This window comes from Megalops cyprinoides, chromosome 20 (genome assembly GCF_013368585.1).
Source record: "Megalops cyprinoides isolate fMegCyp1 chromosome 20, fMegCyp1.pri, whole genome shotgun sequence".
Lineage (NCBI taxonomy): Eukaryota > Metazoa > Chordata > Actinopteri > Elopiformes > Megalopidae > Megalops > Megalops cyprinoides.
The window spans coordinates 15254294-15268806 of NC_050602.1; the positions used below are offsets into that span (position 1 = coordinate 15254294).

General features: G+C 40.6%; 1 protein-coding gene across 2 annotated transcripts in view; it reads left to right on the forward strand.

The window, feature by feature from the left end:
* The window catches only part of LOC118795665 (F-box-like/WD repeat-containing protein TBL1XR1), a 48708-nt gene extending 39165 nt beyond the window's left edge, over positions 1–9543 (forward strand). For both annotated transcript variants that reach the window (XM_036554311.1, XM_036554312.1), the window contains 14 exons: positions 1298–1400; positions 1858–2003; positions 2486–2705; positions 3174–3306; positions 3751–3892; positions 4143–4206; positions 4310–4407; positions 4715–4775; positions 5106–5227; positions 5322–5396; positions 5592–5719; positions 6147–6312; positions 6563–6664; positions 6945–9543. In XM_036554311.1, the coding sequence (XP_036410204.1) occupies positions 1343–1400; positions 1858–2003; positions 2486–2705; positions 3174–3306; positions 3751–3892; positions 4143–4206; positions 4310–4407; positions 4715–4775; positions 5106–5227; positions 5322–5396; positions 5592–5719; positions 6147–6312; positions 6563–6664; positions 6945–6971 (1542 nt within the window). In that variant the 5' untranslated portion in view covers positions 1298–1342 and the 3' untranslated portion in view covers positions 6972–9543. The remainder of the gene's footprint in view (positions 1–1297; positions 1401–1857; positions 2004–2485; positions 2706–3173; positions 3307–3750; positions 3893–4142; positions 4207–4309; positions 4408–4714; positions 4776–5105; positions 5228–5321; positions 5397–5591; positions 5720–6146; positions 6313–6562; positions 6665–6944) is intronic.
* The last annotated feature ends 4970 nt before the right edge of the window (positions 9544–14513 follow it).

Here is a 14513-nt window from a genome sequence, read left to right on the forward strand (position 1 = left end):
TTCCACCGAACGTAATTTAAAGTTTTTGTTTTTTTGGGTCCATCTGGGGGTATTGATTAATGAAGTTAATTAACATGCACCCCAATTATTTCCATGGGATGCAATTAATTTGTTGGGGAATCAACCAGTGAGTAACTATTAAAATTGGCAGGCACATTCCACTGAAAGCAGTAATAGGCCTATGCGTGCAACCATAATTCAAAACACAGCTAGGCAATTCACAAGAACTGATTTTTAGTATTTCAGGTTTCTCAAATAACATATAGGGCTCTTTTAAATTAAGCTTCATCTGAGGAGAAGGAATCATAATCTTTGTTTTTTTTTTATCTTTTATTCATCTAATATTTAGGCCATAAGATATTTAATGTTTTGGCTCAGTTGAGATTGTGTAATTTTCACTTATTTGTCAGTATATTCATTAATTGCACAGACCTGTCATAATATTTTTGTTATGGAAAGCTGAATATAACTGACAGCTTAGCAGTGTATTTGTTTGTTTGCTCAATGTAAACAATGTATAGACTTGTATTTCTGTTCTTGGATGCCATAAAAATGCTGGGTAAACACACTCAAAGCAGCTGACTCTGACATCTTACATACCAGCATTAATGCTACTTAAACTTCATAAGCTTTTGAGTGATTAAGTCTCAGAGTTTTCATTGGGCTCGTCCTCTGATCCTGGTATTGGTGAGCAATCACTCTCAAAAAGCTGGAGATCAGGCCTTCTCAGGCGCTTAAAGCCTGTATTTCTGAACTGATCAGCCTGTATTGATGGAGTGCTCTTTAATTCTGGAGTAGCAGTGAGCGGACACATGGAAAAGTCACAAGGAGAGGAGCTCTGCCACACAGACAGAAGCAGATGAGGACAGCACTAGCAGTGCAACACTGCCACAGGGGTGTGGTGGAGAAGAGTGGTACTGCAGCTTGTTTTTGATCCAGTGCCTGTGAGAGGCATTGTGTCCACTGCTAGCTGCTGGCAGCCCAAAGCGTGTCCACGATTCTGAAGGCAGCAAATACTGATGCCCTAGTGTGAACTGTGAGGCAGTGTTAGAAACAGTCAGAGTACAGTAAAATAGCCTTCAAGCACCCAGTTTCCCTCCCGAAAATGTAAACTCTTATCAACTACCTAAAGAGACATCAGGCAGTTGGGATTTATTGATTAATGAATGGTGGTGCTCTGGGGCTGAAACAGAGTTACCATTACACTATGCATTTTGCCGTCTGGTGACACAATCCTTTATGTCTATATCCACATTTGAGTGTAGTAATGAAGGATGTTTTGTGTTTCTCCTAACAGGCTTGTGTCCTCCGTGGTGACCTCATGGTGTAACCAGGAGTAAAGATGAGCATAAGCAGTGATGAGGTCAACTTCTTGGTGTACAGATACTTGCAGGAGTCTGGTACGTCCTGCACCGCCTACAGCCAAACTGTCAAAGTCTTCAACCTCTTGTGGTACCATTTACTGCGGTGGTGTTTTAACTGCGTTGAAATACAACCAAATTTAATAGCTGGAAGCCCCCTCTGTCTTGTCTGGTACAGAGTCTTATGTGTGATATTAACTCTTAGCAATAAATAAATAAATAAATCAGCCCAGAATTTATATGAGGTAGTGTTAGGGTACCAGACCAAAGAGAACAGATTTCTGAATTCTATAGCTCTTTCACAGCATGGTGATTTTTTTCCCCCTTTACTATTCCATGTTGCTCGGCTAAAGGTCGTACGCCGTGTCGCTGATCTCTTTGATTGCGCTGAGGTGCAGCAAGGGCAGAAGCGTTTGTAGCGTGCTGCTTGCAGCACCTTTGAATCGAGGTTACAGGAAACTCTGCTGATTGCTCTGCTCGCCGCTGTGCCCGGCAGGATTCTCCCATTCCGCCTTCACGTTCGGCATAGAGAGCCACATCAGCCAGTCCAACATCAACGGCGCCCTAGTGCCCCCTGCTGCTCTCATCTCCATCATCCAGAAGGGCCTGCAGTATGTGGAGGCAGAAGTCAGCATCAACGAGGTGAGCAGCGCAAAGCATGCCGCTGTGGCGTCTCTTCAGCCTGCGCACAATTACAGTAACGCGTGTGATTTTATTTTTTTGTTTTGATTTTGGTGGGAAAACGAGGGGAAAATGGAAAAGAGCTTTGCTAATGTGGCAGCAGTGTAGCATAGCGGTAAGGAGCGAGACTTCTAACTGAAAGGTTGGTGGTTCGATTCCCCACTGGGACAGTGCTGCTGTACCCTGGGCAAGGTACTTAACCCAGATTTGCCTCAGTAAATATCCAGCTGTATAAATGGATAATGTATGTAAGTCCCTCTGGATAAGAGTGTCTGCTATATGCCAATAATGTAATGTAATGTAATGCCATAGTGACAATCTAGTACTAAGTTAACTTAGTACTTAGTACCTAAGGCCCATAAGTGTTGTTGCCATGTCATCGCCCCTCGAGCTGAATCAGCTGCCCTCTGGGAGAGGCTGAAATAAGAGTCTCGCGTTTCCAGGACGGCACGCTGTTCGACGGGCGGCCGATCGAGTCGCTGTCGCTGATTGACGCGGTGATGCCCGACGTGGTGCAGACGCGGCAGCAGGCCTACCGGGACAAGCTGGCCCAGCAGCAGGCCGCCGCCGTGGCGCCCAGCGCCGCCCCCAACGTACAGGGCAGCGCCAAGAACGGAGAGAACACCGCCAACGGAGAGGAGAATGGAGCACATGCCTTAGCAAGTGAGTGCCCTCCTCGACCCAAAGCCTCTGTCAAGACTAACCTCACTGCAGCGGGTCTTTGTGTCTTAGTAACAAGTCTAAGCAAGTGCCTGATTCTAGCATGGAACGTTAGATCAGTTAAAGGAACAAAGTACTTAAGTGCCATGTAAAAAAAAAAAAAAAAAATTCTTAAATTTGTAACTGGAAGTTGAGGACAGTGCCCACAGAGATTAGAGTGAGGGTGCCAATTTAAACATGAGGACTAATGATTTTTTCTTTTTTTTTTTAGAAAAATTATCCACTTTGAATTAAAATATGACAGTATGTCTCTTTATAAGGCCAGCATTAATTTGTTGTGAAGTAAAAATTCATGCCATCAAAGGCGGTACTATGAAGCATCGACAATACATTGAACTTTAATTTGAAATGTTTGGGTAAGTTTGAGAAGAGTGGTTCTGAGCCCCACTTTGCATCCTCGTCATTCTCAAGACAACCATGCAGACATGATGGAGGTAGACGGGGACGTGGAGATCCCCCAGAACAAAGCCATGGTGCTGCGCGGCCACGAGTCCGAGGTGTTCATCTGCGCCTGGAACCCAGTCAGCGACCTCCTCGCTTCCGGGTTAGTGTCTGCTCACCACGGCCGCTTTGTCCCCTCTCTCTCGGGTGACCCTAGATCCAAAAACAGGGCCCTTTCAGGAGTGGACTAAGACATTCATCCACAATTTCCATTAGATAATGATATCACCGCCATTAAGGTGAAAGGACATTATGTGGACGCGATCAGTGTGAACAATGCACAAGTGAACAATAAATCTGCTGAATTTGCTATACTTTTAGTCAGACAAAGGAAAAAGCGGGGCATTAATTTTGATGTGTCCCTTGTATAATTTAATGCAACCAATCATGTATACCAGCACATATCCCAGCATCTAAGGACCTCTGTGCAAGGTGACTCTGTTACACTTTGTCAGCATCAGCAAATACCACAAAGCATTCTCATGGTGTTGCTGTGGCCGCTGGAGCAGTGCACATTAGCACTGATGTCCCCTCCGTCTCGCCACAGGTCCGGGGACTCCACAGCGCGCATCTGGAACCTCAGCGAAAACAGCACCAGCAGCTCCACGCAGCTTGTGCTCCGGCACTGCATACGAGAGGGCGGCCAGGATGTGCCGAGCAACAAAGACGTCACGTCTTTAGACTGGAACGTGAGTGCAGCATGGTTTTCACTGATCCATCCTGTGAAGAGAGACCTGCTCCTGAATTCTCAGTTCAGCTGAACAGACTGCATTTCAGTATTCGTCCATCTACATCTATACGGATGGAACATGCATTCTCACCTGTGGAGAAAGGAGTTGTGATTGTGTAAATTACTTGCATCTGAACTGATGGTTGATATAGTCAACCACAGAGTTAGGTGGTGCTTGAAACTAACTTTGGGCATGTCTCCTGTGACAGAGTGAAGGTACATTACTAGCAACAGGCTCTTATGACGGATTCGCAAGAATATGGACTAAAGATGGTAAGATGGAACATTTCATCTTTCACCTTTTAACTAATAAAATTGAAATCTGTAGTTGTTATGCAGTTGTATTGATCTTAATGTGAGTGATGTCATTTTATAGGTAATCTTGCCAGTACCTTGGGTCAACACAAAGGTCCTATTTTTGCTTTGAAGTGGAATAAAAAAGGAAATTTCATTCTCAGCGCTGGAGTTGATAAGGTAAGATAATTATGTCGACTCTATTTTAACACTATACTGTAAGGGTATATTGTCTTATAAATTATATATTCTGTATTAGAAATTGGGTTTTCTTGACCAATCCAAATGTTGATATAGTTTTTTTTTTTTTCCTGCAAATTACATTTACAGAATATGAAAATTCAATTTATATGGAATTTTACATTTTCATTAGATAGCTTCGTTCAAGAACATGATATGAAACCCTAAAGAGCTTTCTGTGAACATATCATAGTAGCACGAATGAATTGAAAATGAGTTCATTTGAGTTGATGAATTATCCACGCAGACTACAATCATTTGGGATGCGCATACAGGAGAGGCCAAACAGCAGTTTCCTTTCCATTCAGGTAAGTCTGTATGGTAAAGATACATACAAGATGGATCTATGTAACGTACTGGAGCTGATGCCTCTGTAGTACATACATACTTACATAGTAACATATCAGACTAATAAAGAATGTATAGAAATGCCAGTTAAGGAGTAAAATCATGGAGTTATAGTGTTTGGTCATGTATGAGGGTACGTGCTTGAGGAAATAAGCAGGAAGGAATCCGAAGGTTATGGAAGTGGCAGATTTGACATTTTTGATCTTTTCGCTCAGCGTGCAGCGGATTTGATTGCTCATCCACTTTCTTTCCCTCCTCCTCCTCCCCCCCTCTCCCTGCCATGGCCACAGCTCCTGCGCTGGATGTGGACTGGCAGAGCAACAACACCTTCGCCTCCTGCAGCACGGACATGTGCATCCACGTGTGCAAGCTGGGCCAGGACAGGCCCGTCAAGACATTCCAGGGGCACACGGTAAGCCCGGATCCCCCCCCTGACACCGCGGCGCGCTCCGAGGCCGGCCTCCACGCCTCCTCTCTCACGCTCTCCCCCTCCCCTTTTCCTGCAGAACGAAGTGAACGCAATCAAGTGGGATCCGACCGGCAACCTACTAGCGTCCTGTTCCGACGACATGACTCTAAAGGTCAGTCAAAGGCCGTCCCCTCGCCTCACATATTAAACCGAGCTGGTTATTTGAGACCTTCAGGTTGAAGGACAGTTCCATACAGTTCTAAATATGCGTCTTAAAGCCGTGCTGTACTATATGCTGAGTACACTCTTCAGTTAAGATTATGATCCTTTTTGATAACTTGTGGAATCATGTTTGGCTTCATGGTAGATCTGGAGTATGAAACAGGACACCTGCGTTCATGATTTGCAAGCGCACAGCAAAGAAATCTACACTATCAAGTGGAGCCCGACCGGGCCAGGAACCAACAACCCCAACGCCAATCTAATGCTTGCCAGGTAATGAGCTGCCCATGATCAAATGTGTCATCACACACCTAATTAGTCTGACCATTATACATGCAAGTGGGTCTGATAGTAAACAGGTTACTGATGTGCTTGCATTTTCATTTAGTGAAAATATGCATGGTTTTTGGATGTTTTTTATCGCTCTAATGTCAGATAATGTACTGTGTTTTTGCTTGAAACTTCCTGGTATTTTTTCAGCTTTGAGAATTTTGTTTTTATTTGACTTTGAGTCCAGCCTTGTGTTACATGATTGCAACCTTCAGTTCTTAGGTCCCTGCAGTAACCTATTCAGACAGTTTTTAAAAGGCTTCTGCCCACTGTTTTGCTTGTATTTAAGCTTCTGGGCGTATTAGTTAAATAAATGAGAAAGCCGCCTCCGTTAGCGCCTGCCCCTCCCTCACTGTCCTCCTCGTCACAGCGCGTCGTTTGACTCTACCGTGCGGTTATGGGATGTGGACCGAGGCATCTGCATCCACACACTGACCAAACACCAGGAACCTGTGTACAGCGTGGCCTTCAGCCCAGACGGGAGGTACCTGTCCAGCGGCTCCTTCGACAAATGTGTCCACATCTGGAACACACAGGTACGGCTGTCAGGGCTGTGGGGGGGGGCGTGCAGCGTCTCTAACATTGCAGCATCACAAAACTATATTCAGAACTTTTGCAACCAGCCCTTACAAAGAATGACTAATTGGGTACCTTTGGTTCCTCTGAAAATTGCATCTGAAATGACCTGTGTTGTGGGTTTATTCTGCGTTGTAGCCTAACACTGATAGATGGAAGCTGTGTGCTGTGCACACTGTGAGCTGATTCATTATCCTTTTCTGTCTCCAGACGGGTGCTTTAGTCCATAGCTACAGGGGAACAGGAGGCATATTTGAAGTTTGCTGGAATGCAGCAGGTGACAAAGTTGGAGCAAGTGCATCAGATGGATCTGTAAGTAGTGACATTTGTTCATGCATGCCTTTGTCCCTGATGGACCTTATACCCGTAATTGTTTTGTTTTGTCATGTTTCATTCCTTGGTCCACTTTTGATAATCTGTTCATGTCCAAAACTCAGCACGTGTCTAGTTTGTACTTGCAGTTTCATTCATCAATTTCAGTGTTTTGAAATTTCAAAATGCTGTATAACTTACTAATTAGTCCTTTCAGTCACCCTTGCTGTCACAGAATTCTCTATACCAAACCTCACACAATCTGCCTGGTGTTTTGCAGGTCTGCGTGTTAGATCTGCGGAAATAACGCTGCTAGTTGGAAGCCATGGACCGACTATGAATGTGTACATAGCCAAAATGACTGTCCCTGCCCCGCGTACTGCTACAGTCCCTTTGCGAAACCATGGCCAGCCACTACAGCCAAACCGAGCGCCCTGACACAGCGGACCTGAGGGAGGGCAGGCCAGGGGCCCTGTCGGATTCCACACAGAGGATTCCTCCCGGAGACACACGCGAAAAAGGCACTCTCGTATACTAATCCGAAAATGAAACAAGGACCCGTAAATGTACCAAAATTTAAGAGATTTTTTTTTTTCCTGTTCTTCAGAACCAGAATCAACATTTTAAAAAAAAGAAGATTTTTATGTTTGTTTGGTAGCTCAGTTTTGTGTGTGCAGACATATCGGCTTTCTTAATCCTGCGGCACTTTCTTTCTTTCTTTTCCCCTTTTTTTAAAATCTTTAACAGTTTTTTTTTAGGTTACAGCTGCATGAGTGGAGGAGCCAATCAGCTTCATCCTTTTATCCTTCATCTTTTATACCTGCACAGAAAACCGTTCTGAAAGAGAATCTGTCGTCTTTGGTACTGTACGTTATGTGGTTAGAAAACATTGTTGGGGTGGGGGGGACTGGTATTTTTTTTTTAATTTCAGTTTCACTCTTCCTCATTCTTCAGTTGTAGGTTTGATGCTTTTACTGGTGATTGAAATGCGCTAGTTTTGTTTTGCTTGTGTTTTTTTTTTTTTTTTAAATCAGATGTTGATTCTGCCGAATCTTAAGGATTATGATAATAAGATGGGCACAAAAATAAGAAACGATGCATCATGCATCATTTTGCTTTAAAACCATAGTTATGGTTGGATTGTGCACTATTGATAGAGCAACATAATACAACGATGTTGATTCATAGAACTATCTGGACAAAAGTTTACTGCTGTAGCTGTTACAAGAAAGCACCGTTCTCTAGTAAACTGCAGATGGACTTTTTAGTCAATGAGTAACTAGGCTCCAGTATTAAAGACTGATCCTCTTTTTAGCTTGTAAAGAAATACCCACAGAACAGAGTCAAGTCAATGTAATTCTGCTATCAAGCAGACTGGGGCCCCTCCTCAATAAATCACTCATAAAAAGGGAAGACTTGCTTTAAGTTTCTTTTTTTATCATTAACTGACAATTGGTATGCATTTCACTAGTGCTTTTTTCCTGGATCAAGAATTATGTAACACAGTTCATGTCCTCTGAGGTTTTGGTATTGAAGGGTTTTAGCTAAAGTTGTGCAAATGAGTGCTAAAAGATAATCAGGGTTGTAGGTTTAACTCCAATCTCTTGCTTAGTTGCTTTGATCTGCTTGAGCATTTCTTGACTGCCCTAATTTAGTTTTGCCTTGGCTGGCACAGTGAGTTCTCTCTCTCTCTTTTTCCATTTGGTCATTAAAACCTGGCTTCTTGCAATCTCACACATTTTTCATATTTAAACCATCAAGAAGGCTGTCAGTTGCCAGGTCTTGCTGTTCATGGAATAAAAACTGAAGCTTAAAGCAAGTCTGGGTGTTGGGCAGGGAAAGGTAAAAGTAACTGGTAAATATGACAAGGAGTAACATTGTAACTATATATGTCTGTGTTAACACAGGGAATTATTTTATATACTACTCAGATGCAAGGGTAGTTGTCAATCCATATTAGCTTTTAAAACGCACTTGACAGTGTGTGGTATAAATATGCATCATATGGACAAAGTTTATATCAATGCAATAGCATACCGTCATACCATCATACTCGCTTTATAAAATACCATTAGACAGTCATAGCAAAAGCTCCTCCATATTATGCCTGAAATTCAGTAGTTCCTCTGCAGTGATGTTAACGCCCATATTTGGCAGTGAAGGAGAGTAGTGATTTAGCATTTGGCTCACTGTGTATGGCAGTGGAGCGGAGCAGGGCCAGCATCATGGCGTTTCAAGTACTGTGGCTCAGTGTAACCACTACACAGTGGCTATAGAAACCACATTTTTAAAGCCTTATGCTTTTTTTTTCTTTGTTTAGAATATCACTTGATTTACAATTTTTAATGGGTATCACTTGATTTACAGTTTTAAATTTTATACAGAGTATAGTATTTTGAGTTTGTGTTTTAACAATCTACTTTAAGTAGATCTAAACCACCTGAAAGCTATTTATTGTACAGTCTATGACAGTGGAATGGTATTTTATAATGTTTTTTTCTTTTTTTTGTTTTGAAAGAAACATGCTTTTTACACTGCAGTTAAGTGTCCGTTTCCTTCTTCTCCCTACTTGGATTCCTGACCTTACCTTGATACCCTGTAAGGCCCGCGGACGCTTTTGTACTCTTTGAAAATTTTTATAAATTCTGATTTATTTGTAGCTGTTAAAATTAAGAGGAACAAAATTAATAAAAAATGGATGTAACATAACATTGTGGACCATGTAAATACCACAGTTTAAAGATTTGGGTTTAATGTTGTTTCGTCATTGCCCACACCCACCCCTTTATTTTCTCCAACTAAATCACATTTTTGTTGCAGATGCCCTTTGCATTGTATTGATCTGACTGTTGTAATTTGATTCAGATCTGAAAAAGAAGTCCAGAATAAAATATATTTTGATATTAGGGCAGTGTCTTTTTTGTTTTCTTTGCATTATTAATGTAAAAATGTTCCAGGCCATTTGAAGCATTTCCATTATGGCAAATTATCTGAGATGACTGTTCGCATATTATGTATGTATTATTGATTCACAAGCTTGAGTTTCCAGACACTTCAATCCATTATTTCATTCCACTTTTAGAGTGCAAGACTGGGTCACATTTTAAGATCTTGTGTATGTTCTGCTTAATACTTTGTGTTAAACGACTCATAAACAGAGAAAGATTTTTAAAACAGAACTGACACATAAGTGATTATGGCACCTATATGCTTTCCAATTTGGTGCTTGAAGTAGCATACTGGTATATCAATATATTTGAACTTGGAGGACAAAGGACAAAACGTGATAAATTAATAACATTTTAAAGTTCCTAATGTATAAACACGTGATTCATGGTCCCACTCATCCACAACTGTGGAACAGTGCACTGTTCCCCTGGATTACCTGTCAACCAGCATTCATATTTCTTTGTTAACACTTTCACACTCTCTTTAATGAGAAATGTTGCGGTGGGGTACTTCATTGCAGATCCCATGCCATTTCATTCTTCCCGTCAAATTGTTTGACTCTACCACCCCACAGGACAGTGTGTATTGCTGGGTTATGAGCTGTGAAATGCCAGGGAGGGATTCACAATATGTGGGAAATAACTGTCTACAATATTTCAATTCAAACATGACCTGCCTAATTGTTCACTGAAGCTCAGTCCAGGCAGAAACAATTATATCCTTGACAACAGGTACTTTCTGGGAGTAGTTCTTCTGGAAACTTTGCTGACAGTGGCTTTTTGCACGAGATCAGTTTCTTTCACAACTGTTCAGGATATGAAACTCACCGGAAAAATACATTGAGCCTGCTTTCATAACAGGTAAGTAGGCCAAATTTATTAGCCAAGGAACTACCAAAAATATGACAAAGCACATTTTGACCACTCTAAAATGAAGGGTATTATCTAAGAGGGTGTCCAATGATGTACAATTCCCAGTACATAGCAATTCCCAGCAGTAGAAGAGCTTTCATGCCATTTTATGCATTAAAATATTGCATCAGTTGCAATGGTGTACAGTACTAGTCAAAACTTTGGACAAACCTGATTCAGACAATGGAAAACATGCATTCAAAGATATTTTGATCTAATGACTTATGCTTAAATGCTTGAGACTTTTTTATAATATAAATGGTAAAGTTAATGCCTATGTATGAATTTCTACCCAAATATTATTTAATTTTAAAAATATTTTTGGCTATTTTGAAGAATCTAAAATATAAGAGTTTTGATTTGTTTAAGTTGGTCACTGCATAATTTCATGTGTTGTTTCATAGCTTTTATGTCTTATAAAACTATATTTACTACTAAATACTATATATATAGAATAATATATATTAATAATAATATACTATACTGTAAACTATATATACTATAATTACTAAACTAAAATTAAGTAGCATTGATTGCTACAACAAAACTTGCATACAACTTACCCAACCATGCAAATGATCTGATGAATGCTGGTTAAAAATAAATAAATAAATAAAAGAATCAATGAGATCTCTTTCCAGACCATCACCCTATTGAGACGAGTAGCCCCCCTAATGTAATTGATGAGTGTTGCGGTGAAGGCACAGTGTCACTTGTAGTTATGTTCTGTGTGCTTGGATTCCAGCGAGAATTATTAGCTGGAGAATGAGTGATCACACGCAAAGCAGCGATGCCAGGAAATTACCCAGGAGAGCAGTTTGCTCGCTGAGCACTTTACACGCACTGTGGCCATGCATCACCATTCCATCCATAGTGTTTGGCTTCAACTTCATTAACCTCAGAACAAATGGGATTTCGCTAAATGTTTCCTGGGAATACATCAGGTAAAGGAAGAGTGCGTATATATAAATGAAAACACTTCATATACCAGGGTAACTATATATATACTGGCTTTAGGGTGTTCGTTGCTCTTTTCTTTTGAAACAGAGGTACAAGTAAAGACAGGTTAAAAATATATGCAACCTTTACAAAGTAATTAGATAAAAAGAGAGAAGACTTCTCTTCACTTCTAAGGCACTCGTTCTTGGGGATGTGATAAAGCCTTCATTACACAGGTTAGAACATACTAACACCACACCCACAGAGTTTGCAGCTGCTTAAGCCTGCTTTTGGGGATTCCGAGTTGATCCCGGATTCACACAGCATGGGGGAACCAGTTATGATCTGTGAGCCAGTCAAATCCACGGAGTATGGAGCCGACCTGGAGACGGTGCTGTTACGGTAATCCTGCTGTGATAACCTGCGTTACCAGGGCCTCTCCGCCTCCTATGTATTGCTTGCAGCAGAATGCCTTTAGTAATATCAGCGAGGGGGCAACAGTGAAGGAAGTAGCTTCAGCTCCAGGTTCACTAAAATCGCCACACTCTGGTTTCTGGCTTGATTTCATTGCTCTTGCTTGTAAAACTTATATCCATAATGAAGATAAACCAGAAGATTTAATACACAAAATAGCATAGTTGTCATATGTCATATTCCTGACAATTTTAGGACATATATTCAGTCCACTGTCAATGCAAGAGGTTTTTTCCCTATATTACTTGTTTTTCATTGATTGCATTGACTGCTGTATGAGAAATAAAAAGAAGAAAAAGTAATACTTCCTTATTATTTGTCTAACTTAAGGACAAAGCCCATTGAGCCTCAGCTTAAATGAGACCGGATGGAAAGTACAATGTTTGTTGTAATGCCAAAAGGAAACCACTTGAGGGCACTCAAAATCTTCCAGATTTTCTTTCACAAGCCAAAGTGAATGTTGGTTATATCAGCGGTGGTTTTCACTGCGCTTTCAGTGAAGCAGATAATTTGCATTCTTGTATGTTTTAATGTATGCTTGAAGGTGGATGAAATATCTTACTCTGACAGCCCATAATTGTTGTTTCGCTGGTTTACCAAAAAAAAAAAAAAAAAAATCCATCTGTGATGAAAGCAGGACGTCAGTTCATCTGACCTTTAGCGAAAATAAAGCTGCCAGCACAATCAACTATTTTATTGAACTGCGTGGGCAAGGATGTAATGTAGAACACAAAGCCATGCATTTCATGAGAGAAATCAATACGCATGGTACAAGGATCTATGTTTTTGTACCTGAAATAATCCATGGCAACTAGACACAACACAAACGTTAATAGCTCTAGGGTTTTATTGTACTTATTATCCCTTTACATACTTTTTATATTTTAAACTTTCTGTTCCCTATTGGCCACTGTTTACTAGTAACAAATGAAAAGGATGGATTCATTCAACAGTTGTCATTAACATTGACATACCTCTAAGTGTGTTTGATGCAAACAACTTTTTTCAATAAATTTGATGACAGCTGACCCTGCTGATCTGAGTTTCAAATAAAAAAAGTAACAGCTGAATTTCATTTCTACAGGGCAAAGCCTTACATAGCTGCAAATAAACATATTATATTATATTATATATTATCAGCTGTGTAGTTGTACTTTTTACATAGATTGTGAAATTAAGGGTTTTGGGTTTGGGGATGGGGGTAGAATTGAGGTTGATTTCAGGCTTATAGTTAAAGGTACATCTAAGGTTATTCATGCAAAATGACACAAAATAAAGCTCAAGTTCTTCATTAGTAGGTATGTAACAATATGTACAATATGTACATGGTTACACATTACTAAAATCTGACTTCACACTACTATGAAAATCCAGACCTTTAATATCTAATTACATAGGTTATTCATCCAAAATGACACAAAATAAAGCTCAAGTCCTTCATTAGTAGGTATGTAACAATATGTACATAGTGGTTACACATGACCACTACGTGACTTCACATTAACACTAATATTAAAACCCAGACCTTTAATATCTAAACATTTCCCCTTAATTTTATGAAATGTACTTCTCTGTGTACTTCCAGAGATTGCATATTCTTTCTGTGGGTGCAAATTTGTCATGCATTTCAGTTCAGTCCTCACAGGTCCGTGAAATTCACTCCAGCCGGTTTTAAGCTTTATTAAAGTGCCACGGATGATATAAACACTGCTGGGTTCAAGCTGAAAGCTGTGCATCCTGGAAATGAAAAATAGCCACCTCTGAATGATATTGCCGCATTAAGACATGGGCTCTCGCTGACCTCAGACCTGCAGAGCCAGCAGTGAGCGGTGGTGGGAGTCGATGCAGTAAACACCACACCTCACGATCCCTTTTTATTTGTTTAGTTTTTTTTTTTTTTTTTTGTTCTGTTGCTGTGGGCAACATGGTTTTGTGGGAGAGGATAGCAACTGCAGCATAAGGTTGTCTCTAACATCAAAACAGCTGCCCCAGCAAATAGATTTACTTTGCTGTTGCAAAAGGAACCCACAGATGTACCAGGAACAGAACTTTAGTGAGTGGCACAACTGGTTGTTAAATATTTAGCTTTCCACTTACTCAAGGTAAAATGTAATATACAGTGCCTGGGGATAGATCCGTGCAACCACATGAGATTGTGGCGACAAATAAATCCTACTGTTTTTCTTGTTGTAGTGTGTGAACTCAAAATTCTCCAGACCATTAAAAATGGAGGGGATTGACAAAAGTGCTTTTACAGGCTGGTGATTAATATTGATGTCAGTAAGCGAGCAAATACTTTGGTATAGCAGTGTCCTAACTGCAAGTCCCAAAGTTTCTCTTTCTCCTTCACAAGCATGCGGATATGTGGAAAAAAAAATAGATTCTGGTTGACACCTTAATTTTAATCTTTATCAAAAATTTGACATTCAAAGCAACTCATCCCTCCGGTTGGGTATCGAAGCAAATTGTGTTTGTATCCATGACATGCACTTTGAAAATGACAGATTAATATACTGCGTCTCTGTAATGCCATAAATCTACAGCTAAAGCATTAAGTCTCATCTTGCCTAAAGAAA